The sequence below is a fragment of the Arachis ipaensis genome, chromosome B8, assembly GCF_059453495.1.
Source record: "Arachis ipaensis isolate K30076 ecotype BB chromosome B8, ASM5945349v1, whole genome shotgun sequence".
Lineage (NCBI taxonomy): Eukaryota > Viridiplantae > Streptophyta > Magnoliopsida > Fabales > Fabaceae > Arachis > Arachis ipaensis.
The window spans coordinates 138,812,024-138,827,816 of NC_142443.1; the positions used below are offsets into that span (position 1 = coordinate 138,812,024).

At 32.8% G+C, this 15,793-nt stretch overlaps 1 protein-coding gene across 1 annotated transcript; it reads right to left on the bottom strand.

Annotated features, from left to right (window-relative positions):
• Positions 1-7,473: 7,473 nt before the first annotated feature.
• On the bottom strand, positions 7,474-15,485 carry LOC107612566 (ultraviolet-B receptor UVR8). Its single transcript, XM_016314248.3, has 12 exons — positions 14,757-15,485; positions 14,042-14,228; positions 13,089-13,235; positions 11,650-11,731; positions 10,891-11,046; positions 10,251-10,430; positions 9,666-9,737; positions 9,367-9,438; positions 9,118-9,236; positions 8,889-8,974; positions 8,662-8,714; positions 7,474-7,887 (listed from the first exon to the last, which is right to left on the bottom strand). Exons 1-12 carry the CDS (start codon positions 14,851-14,853, stop codon positions 7,801-7,803), a joined length of 1,338 nt encoding a protein of 445 aa, XP_016169734.1. The 5' UTR covers positions 14,854-15,485; the 3' UTR covers positions 7,474-7,800.
• Between the last annotated feature and the right edge of the window lie 308 nt (positions 15,486-15,793).

Below are 15,793 nucleotides of genomic sequence, written 5' to 3' on the forward strand. Positions count from 1 at the left end.
TGTGGCTGGCGAGGTTAGCCAGCCTGGCCCGAGGCGTAGGAAAGTGATTCTTAAGAAAAGGAAATCAGACGTGGTGGAGTTGTCTAAAGATTCTAGTGAAAGAGATAAGGGTGTCCCTGTAGAAGAAATTCAAGCTTTTATAATAAACCAGAAGAAGCTTCATGAATTGTCCGAGCAGAGTGAAGGTTTGTCGGTGTGGGGGAAGGATTATCCTTATATGGCTGTAGCGGACGAGTTTTGTCAATCCTCGGCCGATGTATCTCTGGCTAACGAGGTTGGTGAAATTGCTATTGGGCAATATATGCAGGTAAGGTTGGACTTGTAATTTTAATATTTATTATATTTTTTGTAGTAGAATGTGTATATATATAATTTTGCTGATTTTGTGGCTTGTAGGTGGTTGGTTTGTGACTGACAAGTTTAGGTCGTAGTCAAGAGGTAAAACATAAGAAAGTAACAGTTGAAAAAGATGATTGTATTTTATTAAAGGAAGAATTGGCTGAGAATAAAGTTACTGTGGCTGAGAATAAAGTTACTGTGGCTGAGCTACGGACTAAATTGGCTGATACTGAGAAACAGCTAAAAGAAACAAAATATAATTATTCTAAGGATGTGGAGGATTTAAAGAAGAAGAAGGCTGATTTGGCAAGTATGAAAACCCGACTGATTGAAGTTACTGCTCAACTGAAAGAAATGGAAAAGAATAAGGGAGATGAAATTTTGGACTTATTTGTGGAGGGTTTTGAGAGAGCATCTCTACAGGTTAAGTTCCTGGCGCCTGAAGTAGATCTGTCTGAGATGGATCCTGGTAAGATCATCCGGGATGGGAAGATGGTCGAAGATGATGGTGTTACCGAGGATGAAGCTGAAAATGTTTAACGTTTTATGAAAGGCTATTTTGTTTTTTGTGATGCTCTGTTTGTTGGAGCTTTTTTATCTTTTCAAGATGTATTTTGTGACTGCAGCCCGAAAGGGTAAAACATTTTGATTATGGTGATGGAATGTTTAGTTTTTTGATAAACTTGTTTGTTGATGTTTGTTTAGAGAATATGTTTGCACCTCTTTGTTTTTGAGATATTGGGAAAGCGTTTGATTCACTGATAGGAATTTCTGTTCAAGATATTCCTTGTTTGAATGAATTGATTGCCGACCATGGGCGAGTTGGAGTTTGTATAATCGGAAACGCTTTGTTTTGTGAATTGAGATTAGATTGATAAATAATGAAGTTAGTAGATATTTAATTTGAGAAATTGAAACAAACTTTTGATCATATACAATTAATTTGGTAAACCTTTGGATACAAATGTGCAGGTAGGCTAGCCTCGTTAAAACCTCTCTAAGTAAAACCCTTTTGAAAAAAATCTTGGCAGTAGGAAAAAGAGTACAAGCCTGTCCCTGACTTTCAACTATAAAACTTCTTTAAGGATGAAATATTCCAGGTGTTAGGTAGAGTTGTACCATTTACTGATTCTAGTTTGTAGGCTCCATTGCCGAGGACTTCTATAATTCGGTATGGTCCGTCCCAATTTGCGGCAAGTTTTCCATGTGATGATGGCTTCCGAGCAGTTTCTGTCCTTCGAAGTACTAAGTCTCCTTTCTGAATGAGTGGATTTTGACCGACTTATTATGTCGCCGAGCTATGACTTGTTGTGCTGCGCGTTGTCGGAGTGTTGTAATATCCCTTATTTTCTCGATGATATCTAACTCGGCTCGCTGAGCTTCGTCGTGGTCAGTGACTTGAGTTCTGATGGAATTTTGCGAAATCTCCAATGGTATCATGGCCTCAGAGCCATACACAAGTCGGAATGGGGTCTCTTTTGTTGATGATTGTGGTGTGGTATTATATCCCCAAAGGATTTTCGGTATAAGCTCGGCCCAAAGTCCTTTAGCGTCATCTAACATTTTCTTTAGTGCGTGCAATATCACCTTATTTGCTGCTTCTGCCAATCTGTTTGTTTGAGGATGTTCAACGGAGGCGAAGTGATGTGTGATTTTAAGGTTCTGCAAAAAAGATTTAAATTTCTGATCGAAAAACTGGCGACCATTGTCAGTAATGATATGTCTAGGAATGCCAAACGGCAAATAATAATTTTCCATACGAAAGAGATTATTTGCTGGGATGTAATATTAGCTAAACGTTGGGCTTCAACCAACTTTGAAAAATAATCAATTGCAACGACGAGAAATTTTACCTGTCCCGGTGCCATTGGGAATGGACCGAGGATATCGAGGCCCCAGTGGTTGAAGGGCCAACTGACGTCGGAGTGATGTAGATGCTCGGCTAGAATGTGTATGAGCGTTGCGTGCTTCTGACAGTTGTCACATGTCCGAGCCTTATTGTGACTATCTTGTTTTAAGGCAGGCCAAAATAAACCGGCACGGAGGATTTTTGAAGCTAAACTTCGAGCTCCAATATGTGTTCCACAGATTCCTATTAATTATTAGTAATAAATTAAACTCTTTCACATGAAAATAATAACTAAAAATCCTATTATTTAATTTTTTTTATCTACGGAGACCCTAGTCTTCTTAGTCGACGGAGACTTTTGTCCCCTACAATATTTTGTAAAAGTAGTTTGATTCTATAAATCTTTTGTGCCATAATTTATAATGTTAGGACAAAACCGACGTAATTTTAAAAGATTTATATTTCCGTAATGTAATTACAGGTAAAAAAACTAGTGTATATATATGTATATATAACAAATTTGTTTAACAGCCGTGATCATTGCTCGTCCTATAGATCTTTTCTCTAACCATTTGTCTCATTCTTAACCCCATTTAATTCTTTAATCATTAATTCACCAAACATCAATCTTTTTTTTCAATAATATGCAACATACCGATCAAACATACGACCCAACAATAAGCCACCCAATTATTATGAAAAGTACATGAGTTCTAATTAATTTTAAAATCAAAGTCTCATAACTAATAACTTTGATTTAATTTTTTTGGTAAATAATTTTCTAAAAATAAAATCATAATTAAGTATAATAATTCATAAATAACTCGTTATTTAATTTTTAAAAATCTGGAACCTTACATTCTATCCCACTTACAAAAATTTTTACCTTCGAAAATTAATGTAAAATATAAAATATTACATAGTTTATCACTTTACTAAAACATGAGGAAGAAACATATAATATGGTGCAATTTAACAAAAATGTACATATGTGATTAGATGCGTCAAGAAGAGTGTCAAATCGCATATTAAAAAATCCGAATCAAAGAATTTCGACAGAAAAAAAAAAGATGGTGTCTTAGGTTGAAACAGGTTCAAGCTGAATAAAAGAAGACAGAGTTCACAAACGATGGCAACTAAAACCTATGAAAGAAAGTGAATGCAAGACATGAAACAAAAGAACCAATTGCATTTCAAGAAAAGGCAGGGAAAGAAGAAATTTCAAGATGAATAATAGAAGAATAAACGATTCATAAGATCGCGTGACATGAACTAAGTGCATTCGTCAATTGAAACCAATCGAAGAAGAATACCTAATGTTTTCAAACCTTGTAATTCGCCTAACCTATCACTCACAAGGCTAACAGAATACCATGAAATATGCACGGTAGACTAACAGAGTTAAATCAGTAGACAGTCATGTGCATAAGGCTTTAACTCTTGTCATTTAGACAAGATCTACAACATGATAGATGCTCAGAGTATACAATTGAAGCATAGTCAATTTATTCTTCATGCTCTACAGAAAAGACTGTTTTGATGCCATAATGTAACACCCTCACCACCAGAATGTCACGCTTCTGGCTGCGCCACTCTGATAACGAGGATATCACGATGACTTCTATATACAATATTAAGTAGGAGCCTTTACCAGAATATCCTTATTGACTTTCCTTAAAAAACTGGAAATATTTTTCTTTTATACGTACAAACATGCATATATATATATATATATATATATATATCATCATACTTTACATTCATAAGAATATCTTATACAAGTAAGATACAAATATTACATACATATATAATTACAACTCTATCCCTCTTTACAAGATATAGCGAAAATGACGAGGAAAAATATCTAAGATATTAAAACAGACAAAGTAAAACTAGATACTCAGTAAAATTTTCATAGGTTTTTTCGTCCATTTTTTGAAAAAGATAATCTTGTAGCTTGTAAGGGGTGAGAATCTAACCACACGATCTAAATTGAAGGGTTTCAGAATTGTTATAAAAGGATATATATATATATATATATATATATATATATATATATATATATATAAAGCAAATTCGTTTAACAACATTAATAATTGCTTGTCCTATGAATCCTTTCTCTGACCATTTGTTTCATTCTTCATTCCATCTAGTTCTTTAATCATTAATTCACTAAACATCAATCTTTTTTCCAATAATATGTAACATACTAATCAAACATACGAACCAGTAATATGCCACTTAATTATTATAAAAATTATATGATTTCTAATTAATTTTAAATTTAAAGTCTTATAACTTTAATTTAATTTTTTTAGTAAATAATTTTTTAAAAATAAAATCATAATTAAGTATAATAATTCACAAATAATTTATTATTTAATTTCTAAAAATTTGATACCTTATAAAAATTAAATTAGATTAGCCAGTTCAACCAAAAAATTGGTGAATCAAACCCCAAATCGTTTGGGTTGACTCTATAATCGTTTCCACTTGAAAATCGGTGAAATTGATCGTATTCAATCCGCTCGGGTTATGCACTACGTATTTTTAGAAGAATGGCAATACTACCTAAATTTGCAGGGACTTATTCGTTATTCTCTTTAGTGCAAGTTGGATTTTTAGTGGGATGAATAATGTCCACTTGGATATATATAAAATATATATAAATATATAATTTTAATATTTAATATATATAATATATATAAAATAATTAATAATATTGATTTTATTTTTTTCGTAAAGAATGAGAAGAAGAGAAAGTGTGGCTACTGAAATTTTTGATCGGCTTCAATTTTGACCCCTAAATTTATAGTTACCCAATTAATACCCTCAAATATTAGATTGTGTCACAGGTTTACCCCTGTAACTATCTCCGTTAACGGAGATCTGATGTAGCACGTTAAGTTGACAAAGTGTGTATCCACGTGGCACCCAACTTACCAAAATGGATGTGTAATGAGTGAATGACGTGGCAAAAGTTGAATGAACTCAATTTCTCCAGCAAAGTCTTGAACATATTGGGAAAAAAGGGTTGCAAATTGAGTTCATTCAACTTTTGCGCATCATTCACTCATCACACATCCATTATAGTAAGTTGGATGCCACGTGGACTGTCAACTTAACGTGCCACATCAGATCTCCGTTAACGGAGATAGCTACGGGAGTAAGCGTGGGGCACAATCCAATATTTGAGGGTGTTAATTGGGTAACTATAAATTTGGGAGTCGAAATTGAAGCCGGTCGAAAATTTTAGGGGCCAAAATGGGTTTCAACTCCGTGTAAAGGACTATGTATAATTTTTAATATTTATTTTAACTTAACATTTATTTTTAAATTAATTATATTTTTAATTATGTATAATTTTTAATATAAATATAAATTTTATTAAATATATACAAATAAAAAAATCTAATATTTTTATTAATTATAACATACTTCTTTTTAGAATATTTACTAATATTTTTTTAATAAATACATATGGTATATAATAATATAATAAATATAAATTAATTAATTAATTATTAAATTAAAAGTTTTTATTATAAAAAATATTAAAATTGTATATAATTATTTAATAATAATCAGATTAATCCATTTAATTAATAATTTAACAGTTAAACTAATAATTTAGTAACACAATATTTTAACCGGATCAACTACCACTTCCATTTTGATAAGTATGACTATTACTATGGAAAATTTTGCATACTTTTAGAAAATATTATTATTATTTGTGTAGACAACCATTATTTTAAAAATAAATTAATGATATATTTTAAACATGTTTTAAGTTTATAGTTTTCCTTTCCCTTAAATGTCTCATTATATGAGGTCGGAAGTACCCTGCTTTTGTCAATCTGACTTTATGTTATGTCAGAGCAGAGGACACGGAAAATCGGGGCTAATAGATTTAGTGGATCATGAAATCTTTGGTGAGCCATCATTGCCATTTGCCAATTATTTCCATTTCATAATGGACCTCAAGTTGGAAATAATTTCATTTTAAATAGGTTGCCAAAGTAATTGGGGTTAATTCTAGTTTTCTATCAATTCTAAATCAACCTAAATTTCAACTCATATATGAAATAAAATAGTCAATTTAATCTTTAAAAATTGACTTGTAACTTAATTTGGTATGTTGAAATTTTATCTGACCTAATTTACTTTTTATTTAATTTTTCTATTATTAACGAACTTTTAATTTAGATTGACGAGTGTTATACTAGATTCATAAAAATGATATTGTTTTCGTTTTCGTTTTGGTAGTGAATAATGCTAAAAATGACATATGAGACAACCTATTTATACACAATATTAAATTTAAAAAATTAAATTGGATCAAAAGAAACTGAATGGTAAAAATGAAATCTTTGCTCCATACATTCTTGCTTTAAATGCATTCTATATTCCCTTATTGAAAGGGCATTCATAAATCCTCTATAAATAATATTCAACGAAACCTCAATACTTATTGTTTAGAATTCTAAGAATTAATAATTTTGATTTATCCTCTGATCAATTACAGTAGGTAAATCCCTTCTTGGTTAAAAAAATTAAATTCCTTGTCTTAAAGCTAAATATATTTTTTGTTCTTAGAAGAAATTTTCAAAAAAAAAAAAAAAATACCGAAAATTTTAGTTGATAAGAAGAAAAAGAATATAAAGGGTATATATGTTGCCTAAGTTTAGCATTGAATATTCTCGCATAATAATTAGGTAAGATAATCATTAGCAATTCAATATCCAAATAAATAAGCGAAAGTCACATAAAAATTAAAATTATAGTAATTGCACGTAATTTAAATTTATATTAAGAATCAAATTTATTAAAAATAATAAACAATACAAAAAGGAAGAGGCGAACAACATTGATGAATGGATTAAATATTTCCTCAGAGCATATTGGTCTTGTCTCTTGGACCAAACCTTATTCAAATTAATTTTAAAATTTTATTGAAAAATTAATCTTGAAGCATAATATATTTTTGTAACCATTTTACTAGGTCAGGTCACAAACCAAATTCATTAATTTTTTTTTCCCTTAATAGAATACCTAACTTTGAAGAAGTCACAAACTCAGTCAACAACTACTTGGATGTCTTCATCTTCTCAACTTGCTAGTTTCTCTGCTAAAGTATTGTTTTCTTCCTTCTCCTTATAAGTTTAAAAGTTAAAAATTCATTCAAAATTTAACTGAAATTAAATTGAATATAATAAAATAATGAGAGTATTTTTGTTAATAAAATAATAAGCAAAGGCTCAGCACCACAAAACACCATGAAATAAGATTTCCAAACTAGGATCATTAAAGTGCATCCTAGCTAATTGATAATAATATATAGAGAAAACCCTGTCAAAAATAATAATAACAATGATAATATATAGAGAGAAGAGGGGAAGAACATGTAACATTCTTCATAACAGAAAAAAATAATTTACATCTTACAATCATGATGCTGAAAGCTAAGTTACTATACTACCAGTAGTAGTGGTCGTAGCGGTGGTGGTCTCGGTTGTGATGGCGGCAGAAGCTAATTGACTCTTATGGTTTGATGAGGCAAAACGACACCAAGAGGAAGCATCATTGTTGCATAATGCAAATTTGTTATGTCAAACTCGGATCCGTTTGACATCGCTTTCCGGAACACTCATGTCGAGCCTATCCCCCCTGACTAAGCCAGAGGTTTGTCCTGAGACCTGCCAAATCATATAAGCCAACAAAACTAATCAGCATTTGCAATCTTTGCATGAAATGCATACCTCTTATATTCTCAACCCTAAGGTTGCGTTTGTTTACAGGACAGGACACTGAAACAGAGACACAGAGATACAAAATAGTATTTGACAGATGAGACATGGACGACACTGAATTAGTGTATTTTGTGACCATCCTGACAGGAAGGACATAAAAACACTAACAAGGGACAACTTGTTTTTCATTTTTTCTTTCATTATTCTTCTTAATTTTTTATAATTATATTTTTCTTCTCAAATTTTTGAATGAAAAAAATAAGAATAAATTAAATTTTCATAATTTGTTCTAATTTATCACCAAACAGAATACAAGAACACAAAATTTTGTATCTCTGTTCATTATGTCTTGTTCTCCGTATCTTGTCTTGTCTTGTTCTCAGAAACAAACGCAGCCTAAGGGTCTATTTCGTTTTAAAAAAGCTTTGTTTTCATTTTCAACCTTTTCTATTTTCAAATTTTCATGAAGAAAAGTGACACAGTAAACACTATACCAAACAGAAAATAAAAGCATAAACCAAACAGACCCTAAACTTCTTAGAACACAGACAGTTCTCACATGACGAAACATTTTTTTTATATTTTCATTTAATAATTTCTAGATTCTTTAGTCTATAAAGAAAAATTTAAAGTATTTCCAAACATATTTTGAGTCAACCTTTGGTCCTTCAATGAAGTATTAACAAATCATGTGGTTATTGCCATAGCAAATATACTTACATTTTCATCGGGAACAACCGCATATCTCTCGGATAGCGAGGCAAAATGTTTCCCTGTTTGTGGGAAACACGAAAACGTAAACCATCAGCCATGATGCCGAAAGTATAAACAAAATAGAAAAAGAACAAAACTTAAATAGACTATTCTAAGTTACTCTATTGAATTGCATAATATCAACACCAGCATGAAAACAAAGGAGAATATCACTGATACACAGAATAAAGCACCTGATAGTGGATCAGTATTCGAGGATGCAATATTCTGCCCAGAAGATCCCTCAACACTCAATGCTTCAATAATCTTCGGAGAATTCCTGCATGTACCAAAAATTGAATGATGAACCAAAGACTAATAACTAGATTCAGCCATTACTTAAAGAGATAAATCAATAACATAAAAGTGAATGTCTCCTTAACAGTCTGAACGAAATTTATTCAGGATGAAACATGCAATTACCGGTCTACGGTTTCCCCGTGACCAAGTTGGCCATTTGTGCCTCGTCCCCAAGAATATACGTTTTGTCTTTCAGTAACAGCAATTGTGTGTCTCCACCCACATGAGATCTGAATTACTTTCTGTCAAATCAAATAAACACATGCAGAACGAAGAGTAAATTAACATTGATCATCCTTTGAAGAATAGTTGGATATAGTCAAAAAGTTCCACACGCACACAAAAAGTCATTGTGTTGCACTTTCAAATTACCTGATCTTCGGGGAACTTCACTTGCACAGGAGAGCAGCGATCAGCATTATCCCCAACTCCAACTTGTCCAAACTGCCATTGATAGAGAAATAGGTAAAAGTTTTCCAAACAAGCGGCATAGAATGAACAACTTGTAATGGTATCGATAATGAATAGAAGTCTTGCATTAAATCATTTCTTTGAAAACTAATGCATATTTAGTTCTCGGCACAAGTTCATGTGCATTCTTTATCAATCAGATTGTTATCATCTGTTGTGCTCACAAGTCAACATGTATTTCATGTTGATATTATACAAACCTTATTCCATCCCCATCCGTAAAGTATTCCACTACAGGTGAGTGCCATGCTATGCCTCCAACCACCTGAAACCTGAAAGAAGTCAAAGCAAAGTTCAGGGAGAAATTCAACAATAGTCAAAATGCCACTCTTTGGTGACCTAAATTGGCATTGAGTCATAGATGCAGCACCCGAATCGGCAGGGGCGGAGCCAGGTGGTAGGAAAGGGGGGCGATGGCCCCCCCTAATTTTAATTTTTTACATGTAAATTATATGTAAATTTCAGTTTAGCCCCCTCTAAAATTTTATTTTAGTCTTAGTTTATTGTATAAATATTTTTGACCCCCCTCTAATATTTTATCTAGCTCCGCCCCTGCGAATCGGTGTTGGTTTGCTTAATGTTGTTGGCATGCATCATGTTAAAATTAAAAGTCAACAGAAGCAGACAGATGAGAATCTTCACAAAGATGCAAACTTAAATGGTCCCCAGATCAGAAAGATCCAAACTTTAACTTCAATTTGCATGTGGATAGGTGAAAAAGCTGAAAATCTGATGCATAGACCTTATCATAGAGATATAAACTCAGCATAAAATTGAAGGACCACCTGATAAATTGTCATGTCACTCATGGATTGAAGCTTGTGAGGCACAAGATGATCCTCATTGTCTCCATGTCCAAGCTGGCCATATTTGCTCCACCCGTATGTGTATAATCCACCAGAGGATGCAACACATATAGTATGCCGCCAGCCGCAAGCAACCATGATCATCTTTTCGGATTGCAACTTTAAACAAGCAAGCATCCGGCAACAGAGGCCATGATAGAGAAAATATCTCATCATTAGTATGCATGCACAACAATGACTTAAAATATATTAATGAAGTGTATGGATGTTGACAGTTATGACACACAGAAATCAGAAGTTAATAATACCTTGAAATGGCTTCCATTAAAGTAAGTGTTTTGCTTAGGGGGCAAGTTAAAGATACCAAAAGGAGTAAACTTTCAAGCTTATACTTTATTCAATGCATTAAAAGTTCAAATATTTTAAATCTCCAAGATAACCCTTCTTTTAAATCCTTAACTAATGCCCAAGGGGCACTGGCTAGTTAAAGACTTAATGTAACAAGAAAATCAAACTTTCTAGTAAATCAGGCAACAAAGAGGTTGCATGTCTTTCAAATTCAACTGATATAATCACTGTCTAATCTGTAAAGGTAAGAAGAAAACAGTTTGAGACTTACATCAGCATCAGAAACTTTTTCAGGGATCAGGCGATCATTTCTGTCCCCCAATCCCAAATTTCCGTATCGGCCCCAACCCCAACCATATAGTTCTCCATCTTCAGTAATGGCTACACTATGTTCTGCCCCAGCAGCAACCATTTTGATAGGTACTCCCTACAACAATAAAATATTACGAGTGCATGAATAATTAATGTAATAATTATTTTGATACATACTATGATTTTATGTTCAGTGTCCAATTAATGGAATAATGGAATAATATATTTACCAGTTATGTGAAGGTCAATACCAATGAGGATTGATCAATGAAATCTATCTTCTTTTCTTTCATAGCAAATTGAAAGTAAATGAAATTGAAAGAGCTCAACTACCAAGCTAAATTATTGAATCCATCATATGCTATTGCCAAACTCTGCATTTTATTTTAGACAAAACCCACCTCTTTTTTCTTCTAAATCTACATGGACACACCATACTAGGTAATTTTGTAATTTTTTTATCAGTGTTAAAATAAGAGAGAATATTACACAGGTGAGAGAGAATTTCAAATATAACATTTAATGTAGATCAAATAAGGTATGTAATATACTCACTTTCTTTCACTACTAAATAAGGACAGAGGAGAGGGGAATGGATTTTTGTCCTAAAAATTGTTGAGATTGATAATGTAAATGGTAAAAGTAACTTTCATCCTGTATTCAGATTCAATCGAGTATTATTTATCATAGAAAACTTTGATGAATGCTAAAAGAATACCTGAAATGTTTGAATCTTTTGTGGCACAAGAGAGTCTTCTGTGGTGCCAAGTCCAAGTTGACCATTTTGATTCCGTCCCCAACTTCAATGAGAAGAAATAGAGGAGAAAATGTACAAAGGACAAATTCAGATGAATTTCAAATGAAACAACTAACATACAGGAGTAACACTTCCATCAAGGAGTATGTTTACAAACAATAAATGAAGGGCCCCTTGACCCTTACGGTAATAAAAAAAAGGAGGCAGCCCGATGCAATGCATCCAGCATTATGCAGGGTCCGGAGAAGGGCCGTGCTCAAAGAATATGATGCAAATAGCCTAACCTGATACATGCATCAGTGGCTGATTCTACGACTTGAATCTATAACCTTGAAGTCACACAGAACAATTCAACCGTTTCTCCAAGGCTCCCCTTCTCTTCCATTATTTATTTTTGAGTAAAGCGTCAATTTTGTCCTTGAAAGATCACCCATTCTTCAAATTGATCATAAAAAAAATTTAAGCAAATTTGTCCTTGAAAGATTTTAAGTTGGTCACATTAGTCCTTCCATCACTTCTGCTGCTCATGGCAACAAAGTTTACTGATATAATACGTTAAATGACACCATAATACACACCTGACAGTTCTAATTGGCTGCTAAATTTATGAAACTAAATCAAATCAATCCAAATTGAGAGATTTCAATGCCTTAAAGTCCCCCTCAATTTGGGGTTGATTTGATCTAATTGCATAAACTTATCATGTTAGCCGCCAATTAGGACTACCAAGTGTGTGCTGTGGTCAGTGTGGTGCCACTTAACATGCCATATCCGCAAATTTTGACGCTGTTAGCAACGGAAGAACTAATGTGACAATCTTAAAATCTTTGAAGGACGAATTTGATTAAAAAAATCTTTCGGGGACCAATTTAGAGAAGTAGTGATCTTTCAGGGACAAATTTGACCATTTACTCTTTATTTTTTTAATAATAATAAAGCAATAACAATTTCTATATCCATTGATACCTTTAAAATTGAGTGTCCATTGCAAATTGAAGTTTAGGTTGTAAGAGTGTTGAAAGAAAACTAGACACAAGAACAATGGCCAAGGTAGTAAAACTAATTAAAAAAATGGAGTATTGAGTCTTTTTAACAAAATCATTATAAGATAATGTCCAGCGAAGACAAGTGAGCTAAATCAAAACAATCTCCTTCCCTTCCAGTGTCAAAGATCCACTTCAACTCTTCTTTTGACAAACAGAGAAGAGATGAAATATTGACATTAAAATATCAGGTCCAAGAATTAGTTTAGTTTACAAATCTCCAAGATTACATTATCAGTTTCTACTTTCTATAATATTAAGTCAATTTAGCATCTCAATCTTTAACGATGCAAGAACAGTAATTAGTAAGAGGAAGTTTAGAAAAGTCAGAATAGTGAATGCTTAGGAACTACAAACCTCTGCACCTCCCCTTCCATAGTAACTGCCAAACAATGGCTATCGCCACAAGCAATTTGCTTTATCTTGTGACCTCGTAATGCTGTAATCGGATGAGGAATAAACAAGTCACTGGAATTACCATGACCTAACCTTCCAAAGTCACCCCTGAAAAAACAGAACTTAAATCACTTTTTTATATGTGAATGAAGATGTTTCAGGAAAGGCATGGCGATCGAAAATCCACATGATTAGTTACACACAATCCAACATAAGACGTCCAGTATCTACTGCCACATAAATCAAACCTGGACTTGCCATTCATACGTACAATAGAAAAAGTGTTCATTAATAAGAAGACCAAGAAAATGACAAATGCTAGTCCTAAACATCTAGATAGATAAGGATGAGAGCTGAGATATAGCCAAGAAAGAACACTGATAGTTAATCCTGATATCCCCCTCTCCAAAAACCCCGACATATTAGTTAGAACTAAGTGTCTAGATGTAATATAGAAAGTTTTCAAGCAACAAAACTCGTGCGTGGTAATTGTCTTAGAACAAAAATAAGACATTGAAAGATAGAAACTTGTTTGGAGAAGAGGACATATAAATGTTAGTCTTTTGACAAAATCTTACCCATTTCCACCCACTCAAGAATTAGACAGTGGAGAAATGAATAAAAACGCAAATTATCTTTACTGACTCTATTCAGTGTCTCTATATCTTTTTTCCTGAAACACCTTTTGTAATGAACTGAAGCTCCTATAATGGCTAATGATAAGTACCATCAAATCACCTAATTGAACCCAAATTTAACACTACATCAGTATACAGATAAACTTGTTCGGTCCCATTTCAAATTGGCAAGTACAAGAGTGTCAAATATACCAAAAAAACATTTTTTTTGGGGGGGGGAGTTAACTTTCAACAAAAATAAATAAATAAATAAAAGCTTAGAGATTTAGAACAAACCATCCCCAACTATACACTTCCCCTTGAGACTTTGAATATGCAATAGTATGATCAGCTCCACATATAATAGAGGTTATTTCTTGGCCATCCAATGCACTGAGCTGTGTAGGCAAAAGCCTATCCTCAGAGTCACCATGTCCTAATTGCCCATCCTCTCCTCTTCCCCAAGAGCAAACAACATTCTCAGCTATGGGGGAAAAAAAAGTAAATTATATTTAAAAAAAAAATGGTCAACAGCAACATCAGATCAGAATCAATCAACCAACCCCAACACACCAAAAAAAAAAAAAAAAAAGACAATTTAACAAAAGGGCAGAGAAGAGTGGCGTTAAAAAACATTTGCCATATTAATGGGGTCTCAAGTACTTTTTTCAATATTTTATGAGATTAAATTAGGAAAGAACTGATTACTTTTTTATTATTTTTTAACTTCTTTCAGTCTTTGAAGGATGTTTAAGAATGATTCTAAAATCATGTGCTTTACAAGAAATGATTTTCCCTCTTAATTAATTAATCACTCCATAAGTCTCTTACTTAAATAGGAAATATTACTAATTTCAAAACATTAATTATATCAACCTCTTCCTTTGTACATATCATTACCCTTGCTAGTTGCTACTACGTTAAGGGGTGTCAAGTTTTTTCACCAAAGATACATTTCTCAGTACCCAAAAGAAAGATTGTTAAGAAACAGAAGGGAATGAAGTGATCTTACAGAGAAGAGCAACGGTGTGGCTGGCACCAGCGGAAATGAGAAGAACACGGTGCGGTGAAGGTGCAGGTGCAGGTTCACCTGAGCCTTCTATATCCATTGTTTGAGAAATCACAAAACGAATGGAAGAGAATTAAAAAGAGTGCGAGTGAGAGAGAGTGAGTGAGATATCAGGAGCTATGTTGATTAAGATGGGACAAGAGAAGTGAATGAATGAATCAGAGGTTTGAAGGACAACGAATGAATGAACGAGAGAGAGAAAAAAAAATTGGGAGAATTAGGGTGAAATTGGGAAAATGGGTTCAGAAAGAAAAGAAGAGCATTGAATGTGTGAGGGACCCAATCAAAGCTGTGAGACTAAAGGCTACCAACCATTTTTTCCTCTTCTCTCGCTCCTTCATCATCAATTCATCATCAACATCATCACCATGCTAATTGTAATTGCTATATGAACCCTTTCTTTCTAATGTACCATGTGGTCACCACTCTCTGTCACTCTTCACCTACACTCGCTTGTTTTTCTTCCAATCCAAATTGCTTTTTTTTTTTTTTTCATTACATCCAAGCTAATTTACCGAACCATGCAAATTATGGAACAAACAAACCAAAGCAGTCTATCCGTAATTAAATTAAGATTATGAGTAAATACCACATCCGTACCCATTTTCACGAGCGACAACTAAATTAGTTAGAGACGTGCTAGCTAGACATTTTCTGTTACTAATTAATGAAAAAGACGATGAAAGATCTGTGTTGTCTCACACAAACAAAGTTGGAATCAAAATATTTTTTTTATTGCTAAGCAATTGCATTGTATATTGTGATAATTGACAAAAATCAAGTTGCATCTTTATTGTAAGATTTTGATGAATACCATTCTTAAAATTATTTTAACTTAAAAGTTTTTAATTTTTTTAATAAATATATTAAAAATATTGGAAAACTCTTTTTAAGCAATAAGTCCAATAATTTTGGATCAATTTGAACTAGCATTTGATTAATGTTTACACAGAGCTTATATTTATACAAAAACACTAATA